Here is a 17355-nt window from a genome sequence, read left to right as displayed (position 1 = left end):
CCAGCATTAAAGAAGTGTGTATTTTTCCATCACGAATGATGGAGGGATGAAAGTTGGCAACAAATTTACAGCTACTGATGGCTACAGCTACTAAATTTTAAACAGATGTACTGAGATACTGGAATCTCATCTCAAAGTCCTTTTGAACCTTCAGTGCCCTCAGAGGGCATAGTTTCCATTTGTAAATAACTTAGTCTAGCCAAGATTGTCTTTCAGTGTCCAACTCATTTTATAAAGGCATGTTTATTAGTCTAAAAATGATGAAGATAACTGTTTCTTCTAGTAAATGAATTACTGACTTGAGCAAATCTTGGTTTTTTCAAATTAGTCCACAAACTACCTCTTGACTTGACTTTGTTTTGTTTTTCACACAAATCTACTAATACTTACTAATAACAATTGTTAAATTTGTTTATACACAGTATCCCATTCATTTAAATATTAATGTCCATTCATTGCCTAAGTCCTGAGGGGCTTTAGTAGCATTTATATTGAACTTAGACATTAGTATTTAAGATGGCTTTAAAACTTTGCTACTGTTGTCACTTTATGTGCATTACTTGTAGGAGCTAAAGTTTAGTTCTCATTAGATGGATCCAAAATAGAATGCTTGTGTTCTCCAAATAAATTACTGTTGGTGGTTTTTTTTTCTTTTCTTGTCATTGTTGTATCATTTTCTTAGGTTTTGTTCCCATTTGTGCACTGGGTCTATCTCAGATTGGTCGTATGAACCTTGGAATGGATGCCAGTACATTCAAGTATTATACAATGTGCGGCCTTCAAGAAGGTTTTGAACCTTTTGCTGTCAACATGAACCGAGAGGTTGCTATGTGGTTTAGTAAACGCTTACCAACATTTGTCAATGTGCCAAAAAATCATCCTCACATTGAGGTAACATTACATGTTAGGGAGACACCTGTTTATCAACTGTTTGTTTAGCAAGCTGAGACATTAAACCCTTACTAATACTTACTGTCATCAGATAATTTGTCATATAAATCTATTAAGTCACACTTAGATAATGCCAGATGATCTTGTCTATCTCCAGCTTCATTTATGGTAGTATTACCATTCGTATGGATATACCTATCTGTTCTATTATATGTCCTACAAATTTATGTTGTTGTGGTTAGCTTCTTAAAACATGTCAATAGTGATTTCTTAAAACCATTTTAATATTCTATCTTACGTGAGCTTGCATTTTTTAGACCTCTACTATGCATTTTTCTTAAATATATAAAAATTGTTCAGCTGAATTCAGCATCACTTATAACACAAGTGTGAGCTAAAGAGATTGACTTAGTCTACTTTGCTAATCTGAGGGACGTTTAAGTGTAAATGTGTTGGCACTGAGTGGTATCTGTTTTATTCATTTTTACAGTGCACCAGCGATAGGAATTCCACAACTACCTAACTAATCTACTTGAAAGCAGAATAATATATCCTGTGGTTTTTATAAATTATTCCGTATTAATATATTCCACAAATATATGTTTGAATTCTTGATCAGCTTTTTTGCTATAAACCCTAGGCCATTTACTTTAATTTAGGTCTTTAGTCAATTATTCCCTAGTACTTGTCTTTGAATATTTCCTTCTTAAACAAAATGGACTTCAGTGCATTCCAACTAAATGATCTAAGCATTTTTTTCAGTTTATCAGGATCATTTGAATTGAATTCCTGTCTTTAAAATTTTTTGAAATGTTCCTAACACTGAGTTTAAAAGCATACACACTTTTTCAGTACAAGGGAAAATAATAATATCAGACTCAGACTTTGTAACAATAATCTGAAGATTTCTCATTGTGGTAGAAAGCTTATGAAGCAATATTTTGATGACTTGTGCACTCAAAGTGAATTAATTTAAGAAAATTATACTTTTTTTTTTTTTTTTTGAAAACGCTATGTGGAACAATTTGAAAATATGTACTGTAATCAGGACATACTGAATCTGTTGCTTCTCTTGCTCTTCAGGCTTGATTCCTTGTCAAAGAAGAAAGCTGCATAGATTTGAAATGAATTAATCTTGAAAAATTTAAGTTTACTGTTTCATTTATTTCATCTTCTAGTTGTTTAATGACAGTTTGCAGTGTTTTTCTTGTACTAATTTAAAATTATTTCTGTTGGTTTTAGATATGGAGAATTGATGGAACCATTGAGAGTCCACCTCGGTTAAAAGTTACTCACAAAACATTTGGCACACAAAACAGCAACTCAGACATGATATATTGCCGTTTGAGTATGCCCATTGAGTTCCGCTCATCATTCAACTTCAGCATGGTTGTGGAAAATGCTTCATCTGATGTTTTCCAAAAACGGTTAGGCTTGGTTTCAGTTGTCATATTTCATGCTCTCAATGTAAATGTAATATGTTCTATTATTATTTATTATTATTGTACACTCAAGTTTTCATACTTTTTTTGCACTAAACACACACTAGCATGGGATGCATGTTACTGAGATTTTTTTGTTCTTGATGGTTTCAATAAATTTATAACACAACTTTGGTGCAGAATGCTATATCCAAACAAGAGAGCTGCTTCTGAAGAGGTGCATCACATGGTTTATAGTTATTCGTTCCTAAGCAGCTGCCACCCTTTCAAAATCACTGGAATTTGCAGAGCTCTTCAGCCAAGCTGGAAAACCAGCTCAGAATCTTTTGTCCACTGGTTTAATGTTCATCTACATGTTCAGTATCTCATTGTTATTGGAAAAGTGACTAATCCGTTCAAAGGAAAAAGATTGTGGGACAGATTTTTTTAAAGGTACTATGTACTACTAAGTTCAGCACCTTCCAGCATTGCCTTAATCTTTAGTTAACTGCTGTATATTTATCACTTCCTCCCCCTCCACCTTAACTGCAATAACTTTTGAGTGTATATTTGTATCCTGTACAGTCTTTGCATACTTAGTTTACTCATGCATACTCAGTAACCAGCAAATATGAATTAGCTTGTAAGTACACTTAATTTAATAATGAGTACGCTTTTACATCTTTTTTAAAAAAAAACAAACAAACCTGATTTATTGGTGTTTCTTTGTCTTTAGAAAGCACAGTCAAGAAATTGCTGCTCCTTCTACTACAGTAAGTAAATATGTTGAGATGTTTAGTTCTTACTTTAAGTAGATTGAGTTGTGGTAACATGTTTATTAGAAACTGATCTGTTGAAAGAAGTCTTTTTAATCATTTGCTATAACACTGTATAAATAACAATGCCCACAGTTGTATGACTTGAGATATAAACCTCACTCTCTTAAACCACTTGTCTGTGGTGTTTTTTTTTATTTCTAAGCATTTTAGATTACTTACTAATAGAATATGAATTAATATTATTAAAGTTTGATATATAGGAGGCTTTTTAAACACCATTTGAGTATTATTTAATAAAATAATTTAGATTTCTATTACTAATATGTTCTTTTCCTCTTTTCAGTATTTTTATTCATTACGGATATTTGCTGGCCAGGACCCATCCTCTGTCTGGGTTGGCTGGGTAACACCAGACTATCATTTTTACAGTGAGAATTTTGACCTAAATAAAAACTGTACAGTGACAGTTACTTTAGGTGATGAGAGAGGCAGGGTTCATGAAAGGTATGGATTTATTTATCACTTATTAAAGATTATATTTTAATGCCATTTTCAAAAGTGAATTATTTGCAAGCTAGATGATACTGTGTGTTCTGTGCTTATTTATGTATGAATGTATTTCACATAGACTTGTTAAAGTGAGTATATTTATCATTAATGTTCTGTTTGAAAGAATGTTTTTGATGCTTCTTTTTTTTAACATCCTTATTTGGTCACTGTGGGTGAATCTTATTTGTTTTAATATGTCTTACATAAGCACATGGGAGCATGTGAATTTCTTTCATAATTAGAAAAAAAGGGGAAAAGATAAAGGTACACTTAGTTTGATCCCTTACTCATGATGTTTACATTATTTTAAAAAAGGAGTGTTGTTAATAGAAAACAAAACTAATAGCAGCACGAGCACCTTTGTGGATCTCTAACTATTACTGCATTTAAAAGTATATCTTCACTGAATACTTAGACAACTTCAGTGTGACCTGTTTTGTTTTGTTCTTGCTGTTCTTTCAGTGTGAAGCGCAGCAACTGCTATATGGTTTGGGGAGGAGATGTAATTGCTAATTCCCAGAGATCAGGTCGCAGTAATGTTGATTTAGAAATTGGATGCTTTGTTGACCTGGCTACTGGAATGTTGTCATTCACAGCCAATGGAAAAGAGCTTGGCACTTGTTATCAGGTATTATCAGATTTTCAGGAAGCTTTATAGTAAGCTGGTCATTTTGATGAAAATTTTAAAATTGTTTTTTCTGGTTCAGAAATCTAAGTGAACACTATTCATGTGACAATAACATGTTTCCCCATATTATTCTGTTTTATCCTTCTTTCCCTCTCTTTCTCTTATGTAAGGCTACGTTTTCCCAAACTCTTAGTTTTTTTTTCAAATGTTGAGGAAGGACTATTGGTAGATATGTTCAGAAAAAATATTTTTTTACCTCCTAATTCTCATGGTTCAGAATCTTGATTTATAACATTATTCTTTTAAATATTTTTTGTCAACTAATTCTGATATATGATACCGGGAAAATAATTATTTAAATTAGAATGAAGTCAAAATTAGACTTCAGATATAGTGATTTTTGGAATGGATTGAGAAAATAAATCTAGTATATTATTACCAGGGTTTATGCCTTCTGCAGGTAGCTATGATTTGGAGATCTTGTGATTTGATAAGTTTCAAACCCCAAAATTCAAATATGCGTTAATATGTAAACCAAAATAAATGGTGTGGCTCCTAAATGCAATTAATGTTCTCAGAACCTGGAGTCATTACACAAATGGATCAGTAGTTGACAGAAGTTTTCAGCACCAGATTGATGACATTTGCTCTTAGTTAGATCAGTTGTCCATGGGAGAGCATCCACTGTGGAAGAGATTCTCCATTCTTAGGAACCATACATCACTTTATTTTGTGTCAACAAAAAAACCCGCAGATTTGTAATACAGATAAAACTTAGATGTTATTCAACTAAATTTCATGAAACTTTGTGTACTGACTCCATTGGAAATGAATGCAGCAGAGTTGCACGCAGCCTGTGAAATGGGGGTGGGAGATGATCTGGCAGGTGTGATTTTGGTATATTTTATGAGTGGTCAGACTTCCGTATTATGCTGAGAGGTTATTAAATGTCAACCACCTGGGGAAAGAACACAGGAGATGAAAGTGCTTAAGCCCCATGCTTTGCTGTTTTTTAGCTAGATACAAATTAATATGACAGCTTCTGAACAAAACCATGGAAGCTTGTTGGGTTGGTTTTTTTTCCACAGAACAACCTTTATCTGTTTTTCTAATTTTGCAAAGAAATCTAGGAAAATATAGATGTAGAAGATGCCTGTTATTGCTTTTAGTGTAAAACACACTTTCAGGTTTTTCCTCTTATGACTTGCAATTAATGTAACTGCATCCTTTGTAGTAAATTTAAAATTTAAAATAATCTCAGAAAATACAATTATTTCTCTTCTGTTGCTTGTCTTTTCGACGGAAAAAATACCTGGATTTGCTTTTGGAATTGTTTTTCAGTAAACCTGTTAGAACCTGGTCTGTTGAAAAATGAGAACACCCAGCGCTTGCTGTAAGATACAGTGGTATATTCCAACAGGAGTGTTATATGTGAGGGTGAAATATTTCTCAACTTTTGTTTATTTCAAGTAATTTCTTTTCTCTATTTTTTAAAGTAGTGCAAATAGTTTTATGTAGTTTTCATTTTCATTTCTTGAATATTTTTACCATAAAATAAAGTCTTTAAAATATTATAATACATCTTAGACCTCTTACCCAAAGTGCAGCAAATGATTGATATTTGTCCGGTCTAGAGGCTACAGGATAATTACTCTAATCTTGTAACTATTTTCACTTTTCAGTTTTCTTAACTGAAGTAGAGGGACAATATTTGTATGCTGTTTTCATTCTAAATGGCCTACAGGTCAACATATCAAAGAGAAGAAATGAATTTTGCTGTAGTTCTTAATCTAACTATTGAATGTAATGGTGATATTTAGAAAAAAACCACTTTCTATATTAGCAACATAAACAAAAGATAGTGTATACATATATATTTGAGATTATGCCATTAATTTTCAGGCCAATCTTAAATATTGGTTTACAAAGTGTTTTATTTTATTCTGAGTTAGTAATGGTTTTCTGACCTTCAAGCAAGATTAGAATTTACAAATTCAGTTACTTTTACTAGGAAATGTCTATCTTTGGTTGGAGACTAAGAGTTATATTGTCTTGGTCAGTTACTTCCAGGATTTAATGAAATAAAAGACACATTTTATGGGTAGTGTCTTTCAGTCCAGGATACCTTTTGTTTCTGGATTTGGGGTTGTGGGTTTTTTTTTCTTATAAAAAAGATTAAAATGTACACTCCTGGCCCTGCATTATTTTGTCTATCCCAATAGTTATAGTTCTGAAAAAACTTTATTTTGTATACAGATTTTTTTGTATATGGTATTATTTTACATTTTGTTTAAGTTATGTTGTGTTTTGGAGCTGTTTTCTCATCTAAAAGAATATAAATTTTTAATTTCTTTTTTGTGACTGTTCATTGTTTTGCAATTTTTGATAATATGCTATCCTCAAAGTTAGGAGTTATACTCCACAACAGCATAAACATTGTAATTGTACTTAGTGTGTATAATATATAGGCATAATACACAAAGTACATAATAATGTGATTAAAATATTTAATTGAACTCCTAAAACCTTGAATTGATTGCATAGACTGTACCTTTTGTCAGCTACCCTGGAGCACTGAAATCCTTCAAATAATATACTGTCCTATAAGTATGTTTTAACTTTTTTTTTTTTTTTTCATGGCAGTAGGGGCGAGTGATCTTGTAGAGAATTCTTCAGAATAAACTAGTGTTACCTGACGTGTACTTTGAGTGCAGCTATAATGGGGAAATAAGGATAATGTAGCTGTCGAAGAAATCCCAAACCCAACCAGACACTTTAAAATTGCAGCACTGTCATTTAGTGATTCACTGTAATTTTGTAAGACTGGAGACAAATGCTGAGCCTGGAAATAAAGAGATCTTTGAGATCTTTAAAAAAATACATTCTTCTTGGAATATGAATCAGAAATTTACTCAATACAGAAATTTACCTTAATAGGAAATAAAGATTTGCCCTATCCAGATCAAATGCACTTTCACCCTCTTATTATCCCCTCTGGTTACCTCTTTCTTAGAAATATTTTTTGAGCTTTTTTGGTAGTGAATTATTTTGCCCAGCATAAAGTGTGAAAAAACTCTAAAAGATTTGTGGTGGTCTAAAAAGCTGTATTCTACCTTTGGTCTGTGTTGTAGATGCTTTTCCTAGAACAAGAGCATACTTATGTAGCTGCAAAGTGGCTGGATTTTTAAGGAGCTGCTCTAGAATGAGGTGTTGGGTTTGGATATGTGTAAGAAGGATCAGCACATAGTGTTACCAAAATTCTTGTTATGGGTGTTGAGAGCACATAAGGCAGCAGACATACCTGCCTGAAAGTTAGGTTGACCTATAAAGATAACTCAGCAAATGATTTACTGTGTTAGAGGTAAACTACAGGTAGTCAACACTTTAATACAATGACTGCAGCCATTTGATGTGTATATGAAGTGTAAGGTATATAGTATTTATTTTATATCATGTCATGTTCTGGCAGGAGATCCTTGTTGCTTTGTTAATTTTTAATTTTTTTAATCTTATTTCTCTTCTAGGTTGAACCAAACACAAAGCTTTTTCCAGCAACTTTTGTACAGCCTACGAGCACTAACTTGGTTCAGTTTGAACTTGGTAAATTAAAGGTACAATACAATTTTCTACAATGGTGCTCTTTTAAATCTGTTTATTTCCATGGAAATTCCTGCTCAGTTGAATTCGTTTAGGAAGACTGAATTAATGGCATGACTTCTTATTTGATTTCTACATACATTTCTGTAAATGTAAATATTAAATGAAGTTAATTGTTCAACAAATCTGAACTGCATTTGTCAAAACAAACTAAAGTTATTTGGGGAGAACACCTTTAAAGTTGGGGGAGTTTTAATGGATTTTGTTTATTGCAATAACATATATTTCTGTGAGTTCTTTGCTATCAGTTAGTTATACTTCCTTTTGGTATTATAAGTTTATTCATAATTAGATGTTAGAAAAATAATTTGACTATGCCTATTTGTTTCAGAATACCATGCCTTTATCAGCAGCAATTTTTAAAAGTGAAGAAAGAAATCCTGTTCCTCAGTGTCCCCCTCGCCTTGATGTGCAAACAATTACACCTGTGTTATGGAGCAGGATGCCAAACAGCTTTCTAAAAGTAGAAACTGAGCGTGTCAGTGAACGTCATGGCTGGATTGTGCAGTGTTTGGAACCTTTGCAGATGATGGCACTTCATATCCCAGAAGAAAATAGGTACATTTGGGAGGAACTATAGTGACTTGGTGTGGACAAAATGTCTATTGGAAAGCTGCTATCTGGGTATTGGATAAACCTGCCTTGGAGAATATTTGCACTAGAGTTGTTTAGAATCTCTGATCTTATCTGCTATATCATATTCATTAAATTTAAGTAGGTGCAAGAGGCTGAATAATTTTAATGCCATGTGATGACATTTCCATACATAGAGAAAAAATGATTTTATTTAAATTACAAAATAATATCTCTTAAATCTCTAGATCTTTAAACATAGAGATTTTTCAGCTTCCAGAAAACCAATATAAAGAACATGCAAGTACTATTTTGCTGATTTTTTTTCTGTAATAAAAACATGTAATCAGTTCCTATTTCATCTGCTCTGAATTTACATGAATTAAGTTTTTATGTTCTTATTGACTTTCTTAGATTTTCTTTGGGTTTTATCTTCAGAATGAGGATAATAAAGATGTATCTAAATACAAAATAATGTAACCAGTGACAAAGCAAACTGTAAGCAAAAGCATAGCAGAAAGATAAATTAACTGCTGTACTTTTATCAGTTATTTTGCAGCTTCTTTTAATAATTCAGTAAGCATTTTTATTTCTTGTTAATAAAGCTGAATTCAAGAAAAGAGTAAAAAATACTGTCTTTTGTGGAAAAAATGAAATGGAGATCCTCAACTATAAAGGCACTGTTCAGTGACAGTATTACTGCAGAGTTTCAGCATTCCAAATATATTTCTTTTAAAAACAAGCTCTACTTTACTATAGCTTGCAAAGAACCTTCTCTATATTACAATTTTCCTTTTTTTTTTTTTTTTTCTTTTTTTTTTCCCCTATGGAGGAGTACTTGTAAATAATCTCATCAAATTATTGCCACCGTTTACTGTGGTTTAATGATGCACATGTTAAGATTAGTCAGTACCAATCTTAATATTAATGGTTTAAAATGGAGCTGACCAAAATCTGCAGAGATTATAAAACTTTTCTTTTACAAAATAATTATTAATGAAATTGACTGGTGTTCTGTTTCTTTATTTCATGACAGATGCGTTGATATTTTGGAACTATGTGAACAAGAAGATTTGATGAAGTTTCACTACCACACTTTAAAACTCTATAGCTCAGTTAGTGCTCTAGGTAACACTAGAGTTGCCTATGCGCTTTGTAGCCATGTGGACATATCTCAGCTATTTTTTACTATAGATAATCAATACTTACCTGGACTCCTGCGTTCTGGATTCTATGACTTGCTCATTAGTATTCATTTGGAGCATGCCAAGCAAGCCAAACTCATGATGAACAATGAATTTATCATTCCAGTTACAGATGAAACTCGAACTATTAAATTATATCCTGATGAAACAAAGAAGCACGGTTTACCTGGAGTAGGGCTTAGCACTTGTCTGAAACCAGGCTTTAATTTTTCTACTCCATGCTTTATTGCGACCAGTGAAGAACGTCAGACATCCAGCCCAGAGATACCCCTTGATACACTTAAATCCAAGGCCATAAGTATGCTAACAGAGGCAGTACAGTGTAGTGGTAGTCATATACGAGATCCTGTTGGAGGACAGGTTGCATTCCAGTTTGTTCCTGTTCTTAAACTGATAGCAACATTACTCATAATGGGGGTTTTTGATGATGATGATGTGAAGCAGGTGTTACTCCTCATTGATCCTAGTGTGTTTGGAGATCACAAGGAAGAAACAGAAGAGAGGACAGAGAAGGAAGAAGTTACGCAAGTTGAAGAAAAAGCTGTAGAAGCTGGGGAGAAAGCAATAAAAGAAACAAAAGCACCTGCAAAGGGCTTATTGCAGACAAGATTACCAGAATCTGTTAAACTTCAGGTGACCATTTAATATGAATGTATTACATATGTTCTGCTATTGATGAAAGGAAGGTAGTGCTTTTTGTCTGTTCCGTAGTTTGTAAAATTTGAAATGCTGAAGACCTTTATTCCAATTCACCCTATAACCTCACATTAATAACCAAATCTGATGATGATGCAATTCTTTCTACATGTTTATTGACGCTCAAAATAGATATGCAAATACCTACCTATTTCATAGGAGGGAAGGTTGGACCAGGTGATCTTTAAAGGACCCTTCTAATCCAAACTGTTCTATGATTCTGTGATTTCTACATGTTTTGAGTTCATGGAGTGAAAGACTGTGAATGCAATATAATATTATCAATCAGATAATAAAATTTATAGATTTGTCAACTTTACAGTGTTAAAAGAAAATATGGGGGGGGGGAAAAAGCCTCTCATTTTTACAGTCTGTTTCAGTCTATAGTGTCCACTGCAGTTCTTCCCCGGTCAGTCTGTTAAACTGTTGAACTTGTCTGTTTTTCTATCCTAGATGTGTCATTTACTCAATTACTTCTGTGACTGTGAGCTACAACATAGAGTGGAAGCAATTGTATCATTTGCGGACCGTTATGTATCAAAATTACAATATAATCAGAAATATAGGTACAATGAACTCATGCAAGCCTTGAACATGTCTGCTGCTTTGACTGCCAAGAAGACAAAAGAATTTCGGTCTCCTCCTCAAGAACAGGTAATATTAAACAAATAGTTGAATCTAAAGGTAAAAAAAGTCTTTGTGATGATAGAGTTCTGACTTCTAAACTACCATTGGAACTGCTAGAGAAGCAAAGTTGAATTTGAAATAAAATTTATTAAGATGCCACAAAATATTGAATGTCAGAATCCTTATACCTTTACTCCAGAATTCAAGCTCTAAACCAGTTGACTTAGGACTTCTCAACAGTGTAGAAAAATTGAACATTACTGCCCAATACTGAGGAGCCGAGATTCATCCAGTACTGCAAGATGATGATAATTTGACAATTTTACTTGCCAGCAGTTAGCATGAAGTTATTGTTTTGCTGAAATCTATATGGTGGAAATAGTCTTTTATACCTCCAGGTAACAGCTTTGTTGCGTGTAACTGTATTTTGATGTTAATTGTAAAGGTTACAAAGTACCACCGCTTTGTTATTTCCTTTAAGCTGTATTAGAAATCTATGTTTTATGTCAATTTGATTATAAAGAGGTAAAGTATGGCTATATATTAGAATATGTATTTGGCTATCTGAGCTTTTTAACTCTGTTTTATTCCCTTTAAAGATTAATATGTTGCTGAATTTTCAACTTGGAGAGGATTGTCCCTGTCCAGAGGAGATTCGGGATGAGTTATATGAATTTCATGATGATCTTCTAATTCACTGTGGTGAGTGGCAAGGTTTTGTTACGTTTTTTGCTTGTCTTTTTGACACTTTAAGTGAAAAAAGAACAAATGAGTTAAAAAAAAATAGGATGAGGTTTTTTTGTTAGATGTATTACTGTTTACGTGGTGACTTTTCTGACAAACTGATGCATTTACAAACATATGGGAAACCTGTGCATGGTTTTAGTTTTTCATTGTTATATATCTACTAAATTAATACCGGGTAGTATTCTATTTGTATAGCAATTTTAGAATTAATGGGGAAAATAAAAATTATCCAGACAAGCAGGCTGAATTACCTTAAAAGATTTATATAGACATGTGTATGTGTACAAGAAGATAAAAGATATTGAAAGAGCATTATTGCTGTGAAGTTGAGAACGAGAAAATTTAATAAAAAACACTGTATGAGGGCTGCTGCTACTACTGCTTTAGCTTAGTTTCCTGGTGTATACACAGCTGTGATGGTCAATCATTATAAAACACTATTACACTGCAGATTACAGCTTGAATTGCCCCAGTCATTGAATTTTAATTTCCTTAGGGTATCCTCAAGGGTGAGCTATGTCAGATAGCCTGTGCAATTTGTGTGGGCTAAGAAATCACATTTTATGTATGATGCCAAAATTATTTTGTTAGACTATTAAGATATTAATCTAATCAAGAGAAAAATGGAATTTTTAGTCCATTTATAATGATACTTACATTTATAGGCTGAGTCATCTAGTTATTACTGCTCATTCTTAATAACTATGCAGTTAAAACTAGTATACAAAGCATTTTCTTATCTACCTACTTGGTAGATATACTGGTAGTTACTCTTCCAGTGCATTTCTTGGTCCTATGGTTGATGGCATCCATCTTGTCCAAGATGAAGGAGACTGAGTCATTACAGTGAATTGGCAGACCTCGAGTTCATCCCCAGGAAAAGCATGGTAATCTTAATAGTTTCTGCCTCCTTCTGTTTGCTTGAGGTCACTTTTAAATATTAACTAATACAGCCTGCTAGTTCTTTCTTCACTGATTATCCCTAAACCCAGTTTTACCCAGTTCATGCAATTGGATTCTTTTAGTGACCTGTAATTAACAGTTTGTGATTTCTGTTGATAGCTGTGATGCCTCCCATACCATTCTGTGCAGATATCGTTAGGGCTTCTGCTATCATCTTGTGCTGCTGTTTCTGAGTATCCTATTAGAATTTCCAGCAACCATCAAGCTGTGATTTTGTGATAAGCCAATTACCATTTTTCAAGTACCTCAGCGTTAGCCTCAGCCAAAGATGAGTAAGCGGGTACCTAGGTTGTGTTTCATCAGCTTATTGCTGAGGATATTGTATAAGATGGTTTTAGTTCTTAAAATCAAGATTTGTATCTGTAAGGTTACCTATATCATAGGTGGAAATTTACTTGGTTTAACCTAATTAGGTTTTGACAACCCTGTGTTGATCGTTATTCATCCTTGCTTCTAAGTGCTTACCAAAACCTATTTCTTTCATTCCAGCATTTTTCTTTAGGGGTTAAAGTGAGTACTTAATACCCTTGTAGCTGCTACTCTTTCTCCCCATCTTTATTAAGGTAGATACTGTCATCTCCATTATTCAGTCACTTAGTGCTTTATTTGACCTCTGGTTTTCAAAGATAATGCCTATTTGGCATTAGACAGTTCTCTGAGACTCCAGGATGAAGATTATGGAAGACTCCCAACTTAGAAATATCTTAACTCTGCAATATATTTATTTTACCCTGACATCTTGTTGCTGGTATTCACTTAGCTTATTTCTTGATCACTCTACATCTTTTCATGAGGTGAAACCCTAGTGATTGTGGGGTGTTTTTTTTCTTTATAGGGGTACACTTTTATTATTGTTTACTGCAATATACATGTGTATGTTGAATGAAAGAGAGACTGAAGACAGAGAAAGCACAGTCTCATGATTAAAATAGTTTAATGATCCTCTGGATTCTAAACAAAACCATATTCATTGCCTTTTACAGATTTATCATCATAGGTGGTCGCTGTGGTTCTCATGGTTCTCATTATCTGTGTCCTGACTTAGTCCTGAAGATCAGTACTAAGCAATCACAGCTGCTGATAAAATGAATAGGAATTGTGCTTGGAATATTTAATCAGCTTTTTAATACTAAGTATACTTTTCAGTCTAAGTGGAAAAATATGTATGCAATCAAGTAATTAAAGGCTGCTTCATAATGAATATACACAAATAGTCTGAATTAAAGTTACTCAGGCAGTCTTAATCCTAGCATGTCCTAACTCTGAGTGGTTAATTTTTTCAGCAAAATAATAGTCCTCTATCATAATTTTTGTGTGTAATTTCTTGGTTATAAACAAAACAAACAAATTTACAACAGATTTTATTGCATAATATCAAATTGACGCTTATCTGGGTTGGAACCATCTGTTCCAGTGCACAGACCTCTGCCACTTGAATTAAGTGGTTAGCCAGTAGCACGAGATGGTCGGCTTCCAAATAGATTGCAGTTCTAAGAGGATGCAAAATGAATGAAGAATTATATGGAGCAGTGAGTGAGACCCCATCTGGAGCAGTCACAGACTCCATCTCCTCCGGTCCAACAGTCTTGCCTCATTATTCCAGTGCATTTCTTCTTGTCTGCCCATTTCTACTTCCAAGAGTTCTCCCAGTGTCTGTCTCTTGCTTCCAGGGCTTAGCTTTTTTTTCAACGCCAGAGTTTCTTGCATTCTTTATCAGCCTTGTCTACTCTCTCTTTCCTCTCCTTATTGGCTGTGCTTCCTGTTCTTACTGTTTCCAGACTGACTGTAGCCTTCCTTCATTCATTTTGCTTTTTTTTTAATTTGCCCTGCCAGTCTCATTTACCCTATCCTTAAATTCCATACATAGTCTCCAATTTCAATTTCTAGTTCTTTCATTCTTTCCCGCCACCTCTGAATGTCCTTCTTAGTCACTCCTAGTCATAACTTTAACTCCTTGCCCTTGGTAGCTGGCAGTGGCAAAGTTTCTCCAACCTAATACCACGTTTCAGATTTCCGTTCCTTTCTTTAGTTTCTTTTTTTAATACCAGTTTTAACCTCTGCAGATTATCCTATTTCCTCTGCTGCAGCTTGTATCTCTTCAGTATTCTATCTGGAAATCTTTTCCTTTTCCCAATTTCACTTTGACCAGCAGCCAAACAGCAAAAGCTTACATTTCAGTTCAGCACAATTAGCTCTGGTCTGAAGGGAACCTGCTTAGATGTTCTGTGCTTCTGCACATAACACATGTGGTATGTGATCATCACTAAGAGGTGTGATAGATTTTTAAATGCTTTGAATGGTTGTGAAGCAATGCAGTGAACTGAACTGTATTAAACTATCTTGTAAAATGACATCCCATCTCATCGTACACATTTTCTTGAAAAACATCTATTACTGGTGTAATCTCTGGACATCTGCCTTATTACAGATTTAAATTCAGTTAATATATTTGTTTATGAGTGCTATATACCTTGACTGAAAAATTGTGTTATACTGTGACATACAGCCATATGTTTCCTTCTTTAGCTTACATTCTGCAATATGAAATAAAGGCTCACATATTTAAACGGATATGACGCTGAGTCAAAATTAATTGCCATAGTAGAATCTTCCAAGAATACCACCTCTTTGGTCATAATACTGAAAAATGTTACTATAAATATGGATATAAGGAGTATGTGTACTGAAATAAACTTAATTTGATGGGTGTTACTGTAGCTAACTTATTAACGCTACTGGCCTTACTACCTTGCTTTTCCTGTATGAAATTTGATGGTTTAAAAAAAAGTCCTGTAGGTATTTTGGTATTGTTTAAATACTGAAAGAGTTAATTTTCAAAAGTTGAGTTTTGTTTCTAACCAGTTTTATTATTTGCTAAGGTATTCCACTAGAAGAGGAGGAAGAGGAAGAGGAAGATTCCTCCTTGACTGGAAAACTCCGTTCATTAATGTACAAAATCAAAGGTCCACCAAAAACTGCAAAAGTAGAACCTAAGGAGGAAGAAGAGAAATCTCCTAGTAAGTTTTCTTTCCACATAAATACTTCTGTGATGCAAGTGCTAAAAGTGTATGCAGTCAACAAGAGTATATTTTCTAATAAAACTTTATAGTGGACTTAAGGAGGAGGCTACCTGTTTAAGTTCCTTCTGCCTCTTAGAACAGTTATCCTACATACTAAACAACTTACATGCATTGTTAAACAAGAAGTTAAAATGGGTGGAAGTTTTGAATCCAGATCATTAATTTTGAGGTTGAAAATTTGCATAATATTTACAAAGAAATGTAAAAAGTTAATTATGGCACCATAATCTAGACTCAAGAATTCCAAACTTGAGAAGTTTCCATGTATATGGCTTGATGTTTTTTAAAATGCAAAAATGTCTTTACAGATTAGCTTCATTTTTGTTGGCTGCATGAGAAGCTGTATGCATCTCAGTACTAAGATATATGTGACAAAATGGTTTTACAGTTCTTTTTTGTATAAGAAGGGATGGCTTTCACTTCTTTCACTTGATGATGGTGAATATATACATTCGTTAAAAACTAATAACTTGTTCTGATTTATCTCAAGTATCACATACAGGCACATTTCATACATATTTTCACGTATCATACACATATCCACACCATACTCACTCTTACCATACCCTTTCTGAATTTAAGAATTTCTGAATTCAACATATTTGACTAATTAAACAGAAGAAACATCTTTATTATCTTAATTACAAGTGCAAATGCTGCATTTATAAATGCTTAAGTTAACAGAACTTTCCAGAATTTAATATTGCTGGTTTTTATCCTGCTCTTTGCTTCTATAGATCTTTAATTGTCTCTAAAACCATAGGGCAGAGAATAATTCCGCCTAGATATCATGAGTTTGCCTGGAAAGTTTTCTCTATATTTATAAATCTCATTGCCCTTTACAGTGAGATTTGATGTTGCTTAAACATACATGAAAAGAGCAGACACCATAGGAGAATATTATAGTGAAAGAAGACTGGGATATCCCTGTGTGTTTGCTGAGTAATAGTAAGCTATTAACATTTCGTAAAAATATAAATATTGGACTCAAAACACTTGAAAAGTCTGCATATATGTTTTGAAACTAATAAGGTAGGAGAGACAATTTAAGCCACAGACCTAGAAACAATATGTATGGGAGAATATATATTACATCACTGAAAACAGTCCTTCCGCCTAGAACAGCTGAATAAGCACACAGAGAACTGAGAGTAACTGTTGAAACAATACAATAATTTACTTAATGTTAATTAGCGTAATGGTATTTAAGAGTAAGCCACTGTTTTCAGATCTGTAATGCCCTGTGGCAAGTGATTCATAGAACCACAGTATGGCTGAGGCTGGAAGGGACCTTTGGAGGTCATGTGGTCCAACCCTGCTGCTCAAGCAAAGCAACTTAGAAAAGGTTGCCCAGGACCACGTCGAGATGGCTTGTGAATATCTCCAAATATGAAGGCTCCACAACCTCCTTGGTCAATGTGTGCCAGTGCTCAGTCACTCTCAAAGTAAAAGTTTCTCCTTCTGCTCAGATGGACCCTCCTGTGTTTCAGTGTGTGCCCATTGCCCCTTGTCCCATCACTGGGCTCTGAAAAGAGCCTC

The 17355-nt window shown here is 33.8% G+C and overlaps 1 protein-coding gene across 1 annotated transcript in view; it reads left to right on the top strand.

The window, feature by feature from the left end:
- RYR3 (ryanodine receptor 3) overlaps window positions 1-17355 on the top strand; it is a 233215-nt gene that overhangs the window by 103597 nt on the left and 112263 nt on the right. The window contains exons 29-39 of the mRNA XM_055716387.1: window positions 683-891; window positions 2134-2318; window positions 3049-3085; window positions 3435-3595; window positions 4103-4268; window positions 7793-7879; window positions 8257-8483; window positions 9535-10336; window positions 10853-11053; window positions 11626-11728; window positions 15616-15753. Coding sequence (XP_055572362.1) covers window positions 683-891; window positions 2134-2318; window positions 3049-3085; window positions 3435-3595; window positions 4103-4268; window positions 7793-7879; window positions 8257-8483; window positions 9535-10336; window positions 10853-11053; window positions 11626-11728; window positions 15616-15753 — 2316 coding nt within the window. The remainder of the gene's footprint in view (window positions 1-682; window positions 892-2133; window positions 2319-3048; window positions 3086-3434; window positions 3596-4102; window positions 4269-7792; window positions 7880-8256; window positions 8484-9534; window positions 10337-10852; window positions 11054-11625; window positions 11729-15615; window positions 15754-17355) is intronic.

The sequence above is a fragment of the Falco cherrug genome, chromosome 7 (genome assembly GCF_023634085.1).
Source record: "Falco cherrug isolate bFalChe1 chromosome 7, bFalChe1.pri, whole genome shotgun sequence".
NCBI lineage: Eukaryota > Metazoa > Chordata > Aves > Falconiformes > Falconidae > Falco > Falco cherrug.
Note: the sequence above shows the minus strand (reverse complement) of the source record. Positions and strands in the feature narration are given on the sequence as shown.